Source organism: Anguilla anguilla, chromosome 15 (assembly GCF_013347855.1).
Source record: "Anguilla anguilla isolate fAngAng1 chromosome 15, fAngAng1.pri, whole genome shotgun sequence".
Taxonomy (NCBI): Eukaryota; Metazoa; Chordata; class Actinopteri; order Anguilliformes; family Anguillidae; genus Anguilla; species Anguilla anguilla.
This window is the reverse complement of record NC_049215.1, coordinates 26,952,562-26,969,187: the sequence shown is the minus strand read 5'-3', so window position 1 is coordinate 26,969,187 and position 16,626 is coordinate 26,952,562. Positions and strand designations below refer to the sequence as shown.

The following is a 16,626-nucleotide window of genomic DNA, read 5'->3' as shown; positions in this document are numbered from 1 at the left end:
TTTTTTTTTTTACATACGAGGAGCGCTATGACAACGGAGTACAGTTGACCGCATTAATTTGGTGGGCGGAGCTATAAAGTCTCTTCAGAAGGAGGCCAGGCAGCTGTCAGTCCTGACGTTGTCCCCGGGGCGTGTTTACCAGGCAGGAGCAACCGGGCTGTAAAGGCGTGCGTGTATCGCTCACCCAAAAATCTCTGGGAAAAACCAACATGGGCAGGAGGCTGGAGGCAGACCTGGTTCCACTAAGTCTACACCACTGAGGTTCAGCAAAAAAAAAAAGGAGGGGATTGAGAATGCCGAGAAGAGAATGTTCCTCACCTTTCTCCACTATTTTATCATTTTATTTGACTCCACTTCCGATTTTGGATGGGGCAGACATTCCGAAGTAGTCTTGTGCAGACAGTGTGCTGTAGCATGGGGCTCCCCTGGTCTTCAAGGCTCCATGGTGACAACTTCACAGACCAGAGGTATCAAACCTGTGGTTCGTGCCAAATGCCCAACCTCTAGTCCCAGTTTAATTTCACTCTCCACATCTGTTTTATAGTGAGAATTCTAGCAGAAAATCACCCTGAAATCATTGGCACTCGAATAAAAAAGCCTGTGAGTGCCAGTTCATCACAGCACAGCATGATGAAACACCTACATATATTTTATCTTTTCTGTGCACTCCACAGAAGCAGAAATCTTTAGAAGCAGAAATTTGATAGCACTATATCTGCACCTATATCAACCAATCAAACAGTAAGAAACTTTACAGAAACGTGGACATTTTAAGTAGTAATATATATCAATATATATCAATCAATATATGTTTTTTTTTCTGTCAGGTCAAAATTGTTTTCAAATATTTCATTACTCAGTAACCCAGAATGTCAACAGACTCGCAAAATGTAGCTTGTGTAATTTGAATTTGGTTAATTTAACTGAATGCGGTGGAATATCGTGATAAAGGTATGGTGTACATCCATATATTGACAGACCCTTTGGCAGATAGCATAATGAAATGACCACATGCATTGTGACAGAAAACAAAGTGCAAAAGCTGAGTCATTTGATCAATTTAATTAAGTTTCTTGTGAAATTCATAAGGCTTTTTTAGAATGATGCTTTTGCTTAAATGGCTTGCGTTAATCAAATACATTTGATGTGCAATATAAAACAATCACTCGAAAATGTAGCTTTAATGTAGCTTTTAAAGATTTAATAAGAAAACATTTTAATTAGTATGTGTGATACCCTACACAGCCTTACTGAATTTGGTATAAAAATGTGAAAAGAAGCAAAGGTTATGCAAAGCAAACACAAAAATGAAAGAACACAATCATTTTCATCAATAGCATAAAGGGAATGCATTTCATTTTGAAATACCAGTACAAAATCCCCATGGATACATTTTAGCCTTGATTGTGCAAAAGGTTTGTTCCAAATTTTTGAATCATCATCCTGAATAAAATAAAATGGAATGGATAACATGAAAATATTAATTTAATAGACAAAATAAATGATTATAAGGAATATGAGTTATTAAGGTGGTAAAAGCCAAAGTATTAAGTTTACAAACCAGTCTCAGCATTGACTACCTGGATGCTGTTATTTGACTTGGCCCTCATGTAGCTACTTTTCAGTAATCAGCCTTAGACATAACAAGTTTTCTGGTCCTGCCATTGACTCTTCACAGACACTTTATACTGAGATAAACACACGTTGTTACACGGACACCATGCCATTGCGGTCCTCCGCACCATGACCACTGAAGGAAGAGTGAGATGAAGGAGAAAGATTGGCTGCAACACCAGAACATCACAGCCTGACAACTAGAGAGACAACTAGAGGTTTCTTTCTTACTGACCGGCGAGGTTGTGAGAGGAAGCTCTGAACTGTGGGAAATGATTACAGATGCACCAGAGAATGACAGAATGACACAGCAGTCATACCAGGGGTGAGACAATGACAAAACGGTGCTGTCACGCATGCGCTGCTCAGCCAGTGAGAGCACACACACACACACACACACACACGTATGCACACAGGCACACACACTCACACGTATGCACACAGGCACACACACTCACACGTATGCACACAGGCACACACACACGCACACACACACACACATAGACACATTTCTCCATACTACAGTTCACCCATGGTCGAGCCTCCTACTTGATCCTCTTGGCAACATCCAGGTAAGCAAACTCTATTTCACGTTCAGCAGGACAGGTGTTGATGAACTCCTCTCTCTGGTAGGCATTGTTCAAGTATCGCCACACTCCAGTCATTTCTGCGGGGATCTCAAAGTTCCTGTACTTCCTAGCTACCACCTGCCAAAAGGAAGAGGTGCACTGACATACCATACAGACTCAAATCATATAAATATAACACAGATAGAAAATGCACATTTACACGCAAATCACCCTCAATGCATGAATAAACTGAAATTTGGGACCATGATAATTTAATAAAAATTTTAACCAATACTTTGCGCACAATTACCATATAGTGTGTTTTAAAATATCTGCACGACTTGCATCAGTATTTCAATTTAGACAGAAGTGTGAGCAAATTAATGCCCTGCATGGTTGTCATTTTATTTTCATTTTGATCCTTACCACATGATTTTTGAATCCAAGTTTTAGCGCCCCGTCACCCATAGTGATAGCTGAAGTATTATGCTTCGAAATTCCATTCCAAGCGATTCATTACAGTGATCCTGTTACCTTACCTTAGAATGACCATCATGCCCCACCAAACACCACCCCCAAACATTACTCTACTCAGCTCATCTGTCTGAAACCCAATTCCCTCCATGTCCTACTATTCTGCTATTCCTAACCACCAGGAACGGATATAGAAATTTGTGCAGGGAAAAAATATGTGGAGGTGATTGTGGGCTGGCTGGGGGAATTGCGACCGCAAACAAAAAAAAAAAATAAATAAATAAATAAGGCCTCCTAGACCCAACAGTGCCAAGCTTAAACAGTAATAGGCCTGCTGCTTACTACTAGGTACTCTGGCTCTGGATCACATTGTGGGGATACAGGGCACTAAACTGCATGTTAAAGTGGAAACTGGCCAGCAGGGGGCAGCACTGTACCTTTATGATGTGCAGCTTGGGCAGTAGGTTGCAGTCTGCGAGCGTGAGGTCGGGTCCATCGAGGAAGCTGCGTGTGGACTCTAGCGGGTCATTGGGACAGTCTGAATCAATCTCCTCTGACAGAGGGGTCCTCAGGAACTCATCCAGTCTCTTTAAAGACTTTAACAAAGCCTTCTCCAGTCCTGCGCATACAGACACACACACACACACACACACGGACAAACACAGATACACACACACATGTACACACACAGAAACATGCACACATTTGAACATGTACCAAGACAGAAAGGTTAAAACCTGTAAAAACTGCATATCCCGGGCAATAGAAACTGCATGTTTACATTGCAAGAACATAGCCAGCTATGCACATACAAAAATAGACAACACAATTCCCATATTTTGGGTTATAATGCTAATTTCTGCCTGAATGGTGCTGATGTAAATGACAGTACACCTGATGTTCAGGTTCTATTCTATTCTCATCAGACATTCAGGCCTCTCACCTTCGTTGGCGTCCTTGCGAGGGTTCTTGATGAAGGCTGAGAACTTTGCAAACACGTCGATCCCTGCAGTGTTGGACTCCGGATGCTTAGCAGCCAGACTGGGGTACCTGCGCAGTCACGGGTTACATTACAATCATCCCTCCTGGCTCACTTTCAATTCTATGAACTCAGTCACGCCTCAGACTTTTCTTTCCTCATTGGGACAGATGAACGTCCTTTACCATTAATCTTATTGTTTTACTTGATTCTCAAAACATTTTTGTTGAATCCATCTCAAAAATGTGCAGCTCTGTAGACAGGTGGAAGTAGGGGTGCAGGTCCTGATATGTGAGAATTATCTGACAGATGGAGCAACTGATGTGATGTGACATTGTGTGTGACTGATGGGATGTGGGATTCACGTCTGTGACCAAGGTAAACTGGGAGATGCTGTGTTACCAGGCAAATGTAAAGATGCTAGAGTGTGTGGTTATTGCAATGGGAGATGCTGCCTGACTGATATGATGTGAGGTGTCGTGTGATTCAATGTAATGTGAGATGCAGTTTGATTAACCCTTTTCACAGTAGGTTCTTTGGGATGTTTTTTGTTTTTCTTCAAAATTCTCAGTCAGTATTCTAGAACTCCACTGCTTTTAATTACAGGTAGTGTGTGTTACATCAGCAGTAGAATGTTCGAATGTTCAGGTAAGAACATTCTAATCACATATTTGTGATGTAAGACCTGAGTGATGAAAACTGAGAGAAAATCGAATCATACCGTGGAGGCACCAGCTTCTCCTCCAGAAACTCCTCGATCTTGTTAACGTCCACCTTCACCTCTCCATTAAACGTGACGAATGGTGGGTTGGTCCCGGGAGCCAAGTCCTGCAGGTCAGCTGGTTTCCTAGGTAACACGAACGCACAAATCTGTCAGTTTCTCACGATGTTGGAGCCGGTGACCGAGAGGCTGACCTCTGGAGCTCTCCGGGGCAGAACTTTATGATGTTAGCATTCTTTCTCTTGCCACACAGACAACGTCATGACCTCTAGTGGACACACAGTGGACACGCACCTAGTTTTTTTCCCGAGTAGGGACCCTTACCTCTTCAGATCAACAGTGGTGACGTTGAAGACTACTCCTTTCAGCCACAGAATCATGAAGAGCCTCTGAGAGAAAGGACAGTTCCCAATGCTCTCTCCGTCGGTACCCGCCTGGAGGATGCACATATATAGACAGGGGGTTACCACTGACACCGCCATACAGACAAACAGACAAACACAGCCCACAAACACACCCACCCTCAAAAACATGCGTACATTTATACATACGCACACACACACACACACACACACACACACACACACATACTCATACATGCATACATACAGTACTGGCAAAACTTATGGAAATTCTGTGCTTAATGAAGAAGCTTCATACTCTTAAAATTTATATGTGCCCTTAATTTTGTAGTTTTTTTTTTGTATGTAAAATATATTGAAAATCTTCTTTACCAAGATTAGTAATGACATTGTGACCATCATTCATTTGAAATAAAGTATACAAACCAAAAAGAAGGTTTTCTTTGCATGAATATTATAGTTTTGTATAGAGACACAGATTATACTAAACTGATTATTACAAATATAAAAATATACAGTATATAAAAGGTGCATTTGTTTGCTAAAGTGTATGTATGAACTATACATAAATATACTGTAATGATTGTTACTGGTTCAACACAAATACTAATTATTTCTTCATTTTTGTTTTATGTTGATTTTACATTTATTTCATATTACATTATGCCAAAAAGAGAAACTGTTACAAAATATTACATTAATCATCAGACTATGTTTATAAATGCAGTGTTTTCATAATATGTGCCATACATACAGAATACAGTATATACTGTATATACAGTATATGCCATCCTGAGTATATGCACACAAACACAATACATTGAAAAAGTTCAAAGTGAAGGCAACAGTAATCACATAAGCCTTTAAAGCACATGATCCAATTACTGACTTGTCACCATAGCGAGGTCCTCTAATATTGACTCTTATTCCCTCTCAGTCTCACATGAATGAGGTTAAACACTAAGACCGTTTCACTGTATTCCTTTATCCATACAGCACCAGTATGTGTACATGTCTGGCATACTGTACCTAAATAAAAGTTTCATAATGCTGCATGTGTCAGTGTTTGCTTCTGTTATAACTAGACTCATATGCGTATGAGGAACGGAAGATTCCAACTAAGTGGTGGATGATTATGCTGTAGTTGGTAAAGAAGTCATTTTTAGTGTCCGTTCATAAAAAATTGTTTATGCATTACGGATCCGTAACTATTGATGAGAATATGTGTGTTTCCATAGAATCTGTAATACTGTTTAGCTATTTTATCCACGCATATCCTATTCCTCTATCTCCACAGGGAGGAAAGTTTTGGAAGGTTGAGGGAGAATACTGGGAATGTGGGACCAGATAGTGTGGAAGGATGGGTAGAATGAAGGGTCACAAGGGCAGGCTTCAAAGCAATGTGTAGGCAAGTTTTTTAATGTGGGAGTCACATCACAAAATAATTTGAAGTTGGACGGATGAAAAAGGCATCGCTAAGCTATGGTAAAGCTTGACTTGACCGTTGATTACTACTCAGTGACTATTGCAAAACTGAGCAACGTAAATTGGAGATGACGACCGTTTATTTGGTCAGAGCACAGAACTATGCTCCTGACAAAAAAATTGCACTTCATTTATTTCTTTTTTCCAGTGAAGGGAAAGCAGCTAAGTATTTGGCAAGTCAATCCGAAATTTATTGTTGTTTTGCTACAAATGCGGTCGGTGAATTTGTATTCGGAAGTTTCCATAGTTTAATCTGTTAAGAATATGCTCAGTCACTAAAGATATGGGTTGACAACAGGTCATATGATTGAGTCAGAGGGTTAAAATCCACTGACAATCAATTACTTATCAGATTGTCCTCCCTGGTACACAATCTTATAAGATTTTCCTGCCCGAGCTCAGATAATTATTCTGCACCAGCAATCTGATGACCAAAAAATAAAAAATAAAATACAGGAGTAAAGAACACATCCCTTTTATTGTTTGATGAGTGGGGAGACAATGCACTTCACCATCCGCAACCATGCACAGATCAGCCAAATATAAAAATCCAGAAAAATACCCAGACTTACCTTCACAAAGAGCTCAATATCAGGGAATCCAAACCTCTTCCCGGCTATGTCAAACCAGGCCATGTTTCACACCTGAGCATGAAGGTGGCTGGCTGGCCAGGCAGTCACACCCACTGCTGTCTACGCTCAAACCAGCCAATTAGCCAGAGGAACTAACTGAGATTCGCCGGCTCCCAGGACCTGGTCCGAGTCCACAGCCCAGAGAGATCCAGTGTGAGCAGAACTCTGTGGTCCAGAAAGCCGTTGGGAACGTGGGTGGCTCTTGGGAACGTGGGCAGAGAGACAAAGCGCTCTACAGCACACTTGCTCTTTGTTCCAGAACACATCTCTCAATGGAAGGTCTGTTTCTCCACTCTGCCTCATCGCTGCCTACTGCATGATATGATCCCTCAGTGTCAAATACATACAGTAGAAGACATTCTTTTTCTTTAGTGAACTTAGACTAATGAATGTATTTTACATGACAAAAACGGACACAAAAAACGGACACAAAAAACTGACGGTTTGTTTCTTTGGGTCACTGGCAAAACCCAAGAGCTGTGTGCTCTTGAGAGGAAAGGCTTGTTCTCAGTTATCTCTTCTACGGCATAGAAGCATAAAAATATACCTCCAAAAGAAAAAGGCATAGAACTAAATGCCTTAAGCTAAAGTCATCTGCTAAGCACACTAAGCACATTAATAATGCCATCCAGTACACTGTGAGTCTAGCAGTGTGATTGAGGAGGAGGGCTGATATTATAATTGGTATGCATGGAATTCTGGGCTTCCTCGCTTGGGTGGAGAGAGTCAGGCTAACAAAAATCTCACTGCTCCTCCTAGTGGAAGGGAGCTATAACCGCACCCTAAAAAAACAGTTCACGGAGGTTCAGTTTGTTAAGACCAGACCACTGGCCCCACACGGAAGCACGCTCAGTCTGCCATGTGAATTCATTGAGAAGTAGAGAAGTAAGCATTGGGCTCATTCTAATCGCTTATTTTATCTATCCTGGTCACCTCGGGCCTCGCCTGACCAAGGTGGACAAGCAGGTCCATCTGTCCGCATGCACCTGGTGTAGACACCGTATAATCACCGATCACCCATAACATCAGGAACATCTGATGAAGATTTGGTTGTACCAACAACATACTTTGTTAATAGAGGACTAAACATCAACCGTTGCATGTAAGATGTCTTTAAATATCAATGCAAATATGGGGCCTTGTGTTTCAGGCAGTCTATTGAATTCAGCACACACACACACACACTCACACACACACACACACATGCACAGATATATCTAATAGACGCTCTTTTCCAGTATGACTTACACAGACAACATACAATACAATCGGTTTACATACAATAAGTCTAAAGCTGAGTATTTTAGTGAAGCAATTCAGTTTCAATGCCAAAACCTAAACTCTGACCATTGCGTTACAAGCCTAGTTCCCTAACTAGATACCCTGCAACGAGCAAAAATATAGAGCCACAAAACTGTAAGTGGCAATGGAATTTACGTTTCATGATAAGAATTACATTTTTTTTAGTGCGTGGTATCGTTGATACACATCACTTTTGAGTTGACAGCAGTAGAGGTGGATCTGGATAATTAGCAAGACCACTCCTGCAGAACTAACACACCTATGCATGTAACTCACTAACACTGAACATTGACAGTATACCATGAGCAGCCTTACGGGGAAAACAGCTGCCTTACAGTGACATAAGGCCTATAGTCTCTTCCAGTACTCGACAAGCCAGTAAACAGTAACATTTAATGGTGTGTGAATCTGTGTGTGTGTGTGTGTGTGTGTGTGAGAGAGAGAACTGAGTTTGCATAAGAGCCAAATTACTGAGACAGCACTGAATGGCTCTGTGAAACCGTGTGACTCATGGTTAAGCTGGTCTCTGTGCATTGCTAAGAATGGCAGCGTCCTTTCATGGAAATGCCACTTGTCATCACTGCAGAAGGCTTATCTGTGACCTCAAACCCTAAATGAAATTGTTCCCTAAAGAAGCAAAGGGTTTTATTTCCTTTCAAATACGTGCACACTTTATCCTCAAACCATGACAAACAACACAAGCATTCCAGTCTATTTTTACCTTCATGAGCTTCCAGGTTTTTACTATGTGATAAATTTTCATTCCACAGTATATTTAATAAGTGCCTTTATAAAGCACTTATCAAAACATAGTTACAAAGTGTTTTATAGGGTAAAATGAACAATAAAACAGATTTAGATGCAGTATTGTCTGCATTATCTGACCATATTCCTAAATATAGAGTCCACAAATTCACAATTTTCTGCATTTTCTACCTGAACTGGGAGGAGAAAACTGAGCAATTTACAAGGTAACTTATTAACCCATAACTTTTTTACTTTTATTACAGTACATATTAAGTGACTTTCTCTTGCTATTATGCTTCAATAATTGCTTGTGTCAAAAATACTTTCATAAAATAAACAGAAGCGTAACCAGGGAATCAAATGCTGAACTGCAACCCTCTGCTACTGAAAATGTAATGTTATTTGGGAGCAGTGGGCTACAGAGGGGTCTAGTACTAATCCCCACTCACTCACTATCTCCAATCATGCTCAGAACTAATCTCCTCTCACCCCCTATCCCAAACCATGCCTATTACTTATCCCCCCCTCAACCCCTATCCCCAATCATGCCTATTATTTATCCCCCCTCACCCCCTATTCCCAGTCATGCCCATTACTTATCCCCCCTCACCCCCTATCCCCAATCATGCCTATTATTTATCCGCCCTCACCCCCTATCCCCAGTCATGCCCAGTACTAATCCCCTCTCACCCCCTATCCCCAATCATGCCTATTATTTATCCGCCCTCACCCCCTATCCCCAGTCATGCCCAGTACTAATCCCCTCTCACCCCCTATCCCCAATCATGCCCAGTACTAATCCCCTCTCAACCCTATCCCAAACCATGCCCACTACTAATCCCCCTCACCTCCTATCCCCAATAATGCCAAGTACTAATCCCTTCTCACCCCCTATCCCCAAGCATGCCCAGTAATATCCCCCTCACCCCCTATCCCCAATCATGCCCAGTACCAATGCCCTATCACCCCCTATCCCCAGTCATACCCAGTACCAATCCCCTCTCACCCCCTATCCCCAGTCATGCCCAGTACTAATCCCCTTTCACCCCCTGCCCCCCATCAGGTCCAGACCAGTATGTCTCTGTAATCAGATTATAGCTCACGGGGGGAATGCAGACCAACATAGAGATTACTACCTCTCCATTCTTCTCAGAGAGGGAAAGAGAGGAAAAAGCGAGGACGAAATGGAAAGAGAGAAAAGAAAAAAAGAAGGAGAGGAAGTCCAAAAAAATGCATATTTACTTTCTGCCAGCACTATACATATTTTCACATGTGTTGTGAATTTGTGGTACAATGGAACACACAATTCACTATTGAAGAAATTGAGCGTTATTCTAATGCAATGAATCTCTCCAGCTTGTTAACTATTGCTCACACTGCCTAGTCTTAGTAGTTTATAAAAAATGTATTTAGTCAAGGTGACACTGAATCTCGTTGGTACAGTAAACCAATACAAGAGTAGTTTCTTGTATACAGACATAAAATGATGGTCTTTCTGAAACCTAAAATTAATATTTTGCTTGGACTCCCAGCAAGTATAATATTTTATTTTGGATTTTCTAATTGTTTGGCCTTGGCAGTGCCTTCTGCTCCAGCAGTGCAACTGTAACTTTTGCCATTGGTTTCCATAGGAGGATATGAGTATCTCTATACATTAGATACTGTATGAAAAAACATTTTTAAGCAGAACTGTACTTTGGAGTTATTTGCCTGATGTCACACCTCAACCCAATGCACTTCATGGTGTGAAAATGACTGTTGTGTGTAAACTCACCAATGACAGTACATTAATACAGGCTTATGCCACACACACATTATCCAACTATCAAAGAATACAGTGGAAACTAATTAAAAGCAGAACAGAGGACCTTGATAAATCTGAATAAATCGGCCTAAATCATTCCATGCTTGCTGTTTTTTTCCGGGCCAGCACAAAGGCAGTCCTTGTGTGTGGAAATACCTCCGAAGAGCAGAAAGGGGGGATATTAGAGCATTTTCCCTCCGGCTTACAGCCCCAGCTTTGTGCCTGGCCACGCTATTAAACAGGGATTAAACTTTGTGTTCTGGCGTGTTTGCTCAAAAGGCCCACACCGTGAGATGCACCAGCACCTTCTCAGCTGCCGTCGAACAGTGCAGCCCCGCCCCATGACAATATAGCCTACACGTGCTATGCTTCCATCACCTGACCGCTCGTCCAGTAAGGTTCATTTATTTAGTCTGCGTAAAACTGAATCACAAAATATTTTCATTTAACACTCTCCCCTCTCACCCAGTAAGGTTTACCGTGATTCTTGGAGTCTATTGTGGCCAGTGTTACTGTGAGAAGAAACGTTTTTTTAATTTCAACTGTTGGAATGGTATTTTGGACAGCATGTTATGTCCCAATGGGTTACAAGCAAAAGCAAGTTGCAACATCCAAAAATTAATTTCCAGATCATGCTTTTGATGTCATAAGGTATACATTACTTGAGCATATGCCTGTAACTTATTGCAAGTCGCTCCTTGTTGTTACTTTAAAAGTTAATGTGCGAAAATCTCAGCTTCAATCACAGGCAACCATAATGATAATTGCTGGCAATCGTTTATCTCATTCTTTCAATTGAAATCACTGAAAGCCATTCATTAGTAAGTTCTCTCTGCCAATCATTTCATAGAGAACATTTCTAACAAGCAATAATTTCACTCAGGTAGCTGTCCAGATCTAATCATGAACGGTAATCAGAGGCCATTTTCAGTGCTATTTAATAAGTTAGCACTGCCAAATCAAGATCCAGTGTTCCTGCTCCTGCAGTACTTTTGTGTAGGGAAGATGCTACCTGAACCACTATGTAAACTCTAATGACACTGGTCCATTGTTCCATGTAGAAATGAGATGGGCCAATGAAAACCTGAATACAGTATACAGAGATTGGCTTTAGATAAGAACCAGGAAATGCTTTATGAGGCTGCCTGCCAATGTTTAGGGGAGTGTGTCTTAAAGGTCAGGACCCAAAATGGGTCATGGGAGTGTATGAGCCAATGAGTCTGTAGGCCATTAGGCAATGCTAGTATGTGTATCTGATGGGTCCCTGAAAGGTAATAAATGTCTAATTTGGGTCCCAATATTAAAAAAGTATTTCTAATTTGGGTCCAGTTATAAGTTTAATAACAAGCTGGTTTAGTGTATATCCACTTTACTGTAATTCAACATAAAAAGGTTTCCCATTTTAAAAGTACAAAGACATGCTCCTCTTTCCTAAAATCCAGGTGACATCAGTCCCTGACTGACAGGGGGTGTCAGTGTGCCTGGTTTGGTAATCAGTTAGAGTAGGGAGATTTAGACAGTGATCCCTTAATGAGATGAAATGCCATTTGCCGTGAGATGTTGTCTCACAGATGGGAAGCGTCTTTTTAGAAACACATGAACAGAAGCATCGACACATGAATGGGACAGATCTTCCTACAAACAATGACTACACGTACATACGCGCAGGCACGCATGCACACACACACACGCAAGCCACTTATAAATATGACATAGGTCTCTATCCAAACCGTGGCCACACACACATGCACTCATACATAAACACGCACACACACACACACACACACACACACACAGGTATCAGGTATTCCAGATAACCCAGATGAAGACTGCAAAAGTGATTCAGACAATACATACTAATTACTCATCATCTCTGCTGAATTATTATATACTGTACACAAGTCAATCCTTCTCCTCACTGTTATATCCCAGCTCATCCTTCTCACAGCATTGCCGATGTCTTAAATAAGCTGACATTGTATTAATGTCTCAGTGATGGAAAAGGAATGTTATGGGTTAGCTTGGTCCATTATGGAAAATAAACGTCCACAGCAGGCCCACAATCACACCTCTCATAATAAAGCCAAGCGGCCATTTTCACGTAAAGCATTCAGATCACAAAGGGAAATCTCAGACCGATTGCTTTAACAAATCACAATCAATACTTCCAACTCTCAGAAAGAGAGAGCGTTTAATGATTAGCTGCTTTAGCAAAATTCATATCATGTCATTCAGGTAAACTATATTACATACATAGGGGGGGGGGTATTTCTATCTGGGATAGTCTATCCCTGTTCTACATAAACACTGCTGAATGAAATACTAAATGACTGCATGGCTGATTTTATGAGGTATAGGATAAGCAGTAGTACCTAATTTAAAACCTGCATTAAACGAACGTCCTTTCCCCTCCATTACAACAGAAAGCCTACCTTGACATAGAGGGAGATTTCAAACTCCTGGGGTTCTGAGCTGTACTCGCAACTTTGTGGCACCGGGCTCTCCATCCTGACCGTCTTCCTGAGAGTGTCCCGAGTCATCTGCTTGCGGGGTAGCGCCTCCTCCTCCTCCTCCTCCTCCTCCTCTGCCACCACCTCCTGCTCCTCTTCTCTCTGCTCCGGCTGAGAGAGACCGTTCTCCATCCCCGCCTGGTGGTTCCCGTGGCCCATGTGACTCAAGTCCATCTTAGCCTCGTTTTCCGCGTTCGCCTTCTTGCTGTTGTCGGTGGCCTCCCGTGCCTCCTGGCTCTTGGTGTCCTCGGTGTCTCCAGATTCCGTCTCCGTGTTCACTCCCTCGGTAACCTCTCTGGAATCTTCTTCCAATGCCAGTGCCGGCTGCTCTTCCATCTCCCTGCACCCTCCCTCCTCCTCTGGAGCTTTTGGCTCGTCCTCATTTACCGGCACTAAGTGTTCCCCGATTCCCACACATCCCCGAACCTCTGCATCTAAAGCTTTATCTTCCACCACCTGCGGCTTATCTTCATCTTTGCACGTATCCTGTAGCACTCCTGTATCCTCAGTAAGCTGTTCAACCTCCTCCTCTTCCTCCAAACACCCTCCCTCGTCTGACTTTTCACCTTTATCTTCAACTACCTGTTGTGGCTGTTCCATCTGCAAACATCCTCCCTCCTCTGTCTGTTCACCCTCAACCTCAGCTACCTGTTGTGGGTGTTCCATCTCCAAACACCCTCCCTCATCTGACTTTTCACCTTCATCTTCAGCTACCTGTTGTGGCTGTTCCATCTGCAAACGCCCTCCCTCTTCTATCTTTTCATCCTCATTCTCTGCTGCCTGTTGTGGCTGTTCTATATCCAAATACCCTCCCTCCTCTGTCTTTTCACCCTCATCTTCAGGAACCTGTTGTGGCTGTTCCGTATCCAAACACCCTCTCTCCTCTGTCTTTTCATCCTCATTCTCAGTTGACAGTTGTGGCTGCTCCATCTGCAAACACCCTCGCTCCTCTGTCGTTTCATCCTCATCTACGACTGCATGTTGTGGCTGTTCCATATCCAAACACCCTCCCTCTTCCATCTTTGCACCCTCTTCCACAGCAACTTGGTCTTCCTGTTCCAACTTCACCCTCAACTCCTCCTCTATCTTTTCTTTCTCATCCTCAACCACCTGTTTCTGCTGTTCTAGCTCCACACTAACCCCTTCTTCAGTATATTTGCTCACATCTTCAGCAATTTTCAGCTGCTGTTCCATGTCCCCAAAGCCTCCCTCTTCTGTCTTTTCATCTTCATCCTCAACAGCCTGTTGCTGCTGTTCCATCCCTAAACACCCTCCCTCTTCCATATTTGCATCTTCACCCACAGCGACTTGGTGCTGCTGATCCATTTCCATGCCCACCCCCTCCTCTGTCTTTTCTCCCTCATGCTCGACAACCTGTTGCTGTTCTTCCAACTCAGCACACCCCTCCTCCTCTATCTTGTCGCCCTCATCCTCAGCAACCCACTGCTCTTGTTCTACCTGCACACGGCCTTCCTCCTCTGTACTTTTGCCCTCTTTTTCAGTATCCTGAAGCACCTGCGTCTGTTCATTTGACCCACACCCATCCTCCTTTATTCCAGCCTCAGTTCCAGCTGGCTGGGGTTGACGTTCTGTTGCCTCAGTGCAGCCTTCCTCATTCTCAGGGGCGAGAACCCCAACAGCCTGCGTGCACTGCTCCGCTGTCCTATCACGCCCTCCTTGCTCTTCCTCTCCTACCTCGTCATCGTGCTCCTCTCTCTCCTCACACCTCCCCTCCTGTGTCCCTCCTTCCTCTTCTCCTCCAGCTTCGAGACGCAGTTCTTCTGGGGCATTGCAGTCTCTCTCCTCTTTCTCTCCCACCTCATCATTAGCAGCCTGCGGATTCCGCTCCTCTGTGCCCTCGCTCCCGCTGACCTCTCCTTCTCTGGCCAGTCCCTGGAGGTGCTGTTCCTGCGGCTTCTCCTCGCTGTTCTTAGTCTCGTTGTCACCCGGTTCTACACTCTCTCCTGGTTCTTCTGCTCCCATGGCTGCCGGATCACCGGCCGGAGCTTTGTGCGCAGTGTCGGCTGGGGCGCTGGAAATGAGACAGAGAACCGGGCTGCTTATATCGCCCTCTTCTCTGTCCACATACATATCCCCATTTGGCTCCTCTGTTTTCTCTTGGTTTTCCGCCACGACTGTGACCGGCATTCCTGGGCAATCTCCCTCGCTCTTTCCTTCCCTCTCACCCGCTTCTGCTCTTTCACCCTCGCCCTCCAACTTCAGAGGACCTTCCTCCCCTTCGACATTGCCCCCGCTTGCGATCCCGATGTCTTCGCCGACCTCCTCGGCCAACTCCACTTCCTCCTCGGCGTCTTTCAGCTCGTCCAGTTCCGCGCGGGCACCGGTGGGACCGTGGATCACAGCTCCGTTGGAAAGCTCTGGGTCGAGCCCCGCATCTGTTTTAGGCTGGGCCATGGTCCTGGGATGCAAATCCAAACTCCACAAGTCGGACTGTGTATGTATGTGCGCTTATGTCTGTGCTATGAAACAGGCAAAATCACCAACACAAGAAGCCTGCTTCTTGCTGGTCAATCTATCATCTAATTCAATCCAAAATGTTACCGTGGCTCTCCTCCCTCTTTCTCTTTTCCCCACCTACCCTCCCTCCCTCTATCCCGCAGAAGGATTATGGTGAGTTTCAGATCTTGATCTGCACATGACTTGCAGACTTAAACCTGCTCCTATAGGAGAACAGTAGCCCCAGGCTTATCCATTTAAAGGGACAGTTGGCACCCCCCCTCTTTGCTTCCAGCTTCTGAAAACTCGCCTTCCAGAGAACCGTGAGTCCCAGAGTCTCTATGGGTCAGCCCTGTCCAATCACAGTTGGAAAATTATGGATTCCAGGTGGAAAGGCAGTAAGCAAATGTTAAACCAGCTTTTTCTTCCACAACGATCCATAAATGTTTATTTTTCCATCACCCTAAATGCTTTTAACTGAGTATATTAAAGAAGCTCCCTGGGTCTGAGGACTGCTACACAGTAAAATGTCCTGTGTTAACTGAACTCCAACAGAGGACATATGAGTCAAATAGGGCCAGTATGAACTCTGCAAGAGTTGACTGAGCATTGAACATTTTACTGTACACTTTTAATCATTTAAAGTGTACAGTAAAATGTTCAATTGTTTAACCAAATTAATCTTGATAAATTAACTGACAAAATCTTTTTTATTATTATTAAACCACGCGTCCTATCGTAAATAATTTTTAGAATTGCATTGTATTACTAATATTACTACTACGCTGATGTAGGCTGCAGTTTTACTCACGACCATAAGAGGGCATACGACGACCACCATGATTTAGCAGCTCTGTGGTCGTTGTATGCCCTCTCTCGTTTGTGATCATAATTTATTTTTTTCCACAAACCCTAGCCACATATCATACAAACGACCCTCTTACCATCATAACAGAAAAAATATTGTTGT

At 43.2% G+C, this 16,626-nt stretch overlaps 1 protein-coding gene across 2 annotated transcripts; it reads right to left on the bottom strand.

Annotated features, from left to right (window-relative positions):
• Nucleotides 1–1,186: 1,186 nt before the first annotated feature.
• LOC118213772 (chloride intracellular channel protein 4) lies at nt 1,187–16,386 on the bottom strand. 2 transcript variants are annotated; one of them, XM_035392929.1, is made up of 6 exons: nt 13,122–16,386; nt 4,682–4,791; nt 4,358–4,483; nt 3,601–3,707; nt 3,095–3,276; nt 1,187–2,321 (listed from the first exon to the last, which is right to left on the bottom strand). In XM_035392929.1, the coding sequence occupies exons 1-6, from the start codon at nt 15,612–15,614 to the stop codon at nt 2,160–2,162; spliced, it is 3,180 nt and encodes a 1,059-aa protein (XP_035248820.1). In that variant the 5' UTR covers nt 15,615–16,386; the 3' UTR covers nt 1,187–2,159. The 2 variants fall into 2 exon arrangements, with proteins under 2 accessions (XP_035248820.1, XP_035248821.1); XM_035392930.1 differs by lacking the exon at nt 13,122–16,386 and adding an exon at nt 6,777–7,062.
• Nucleotides 16,387–16,626: the final 240 nt, after the last annotated feature.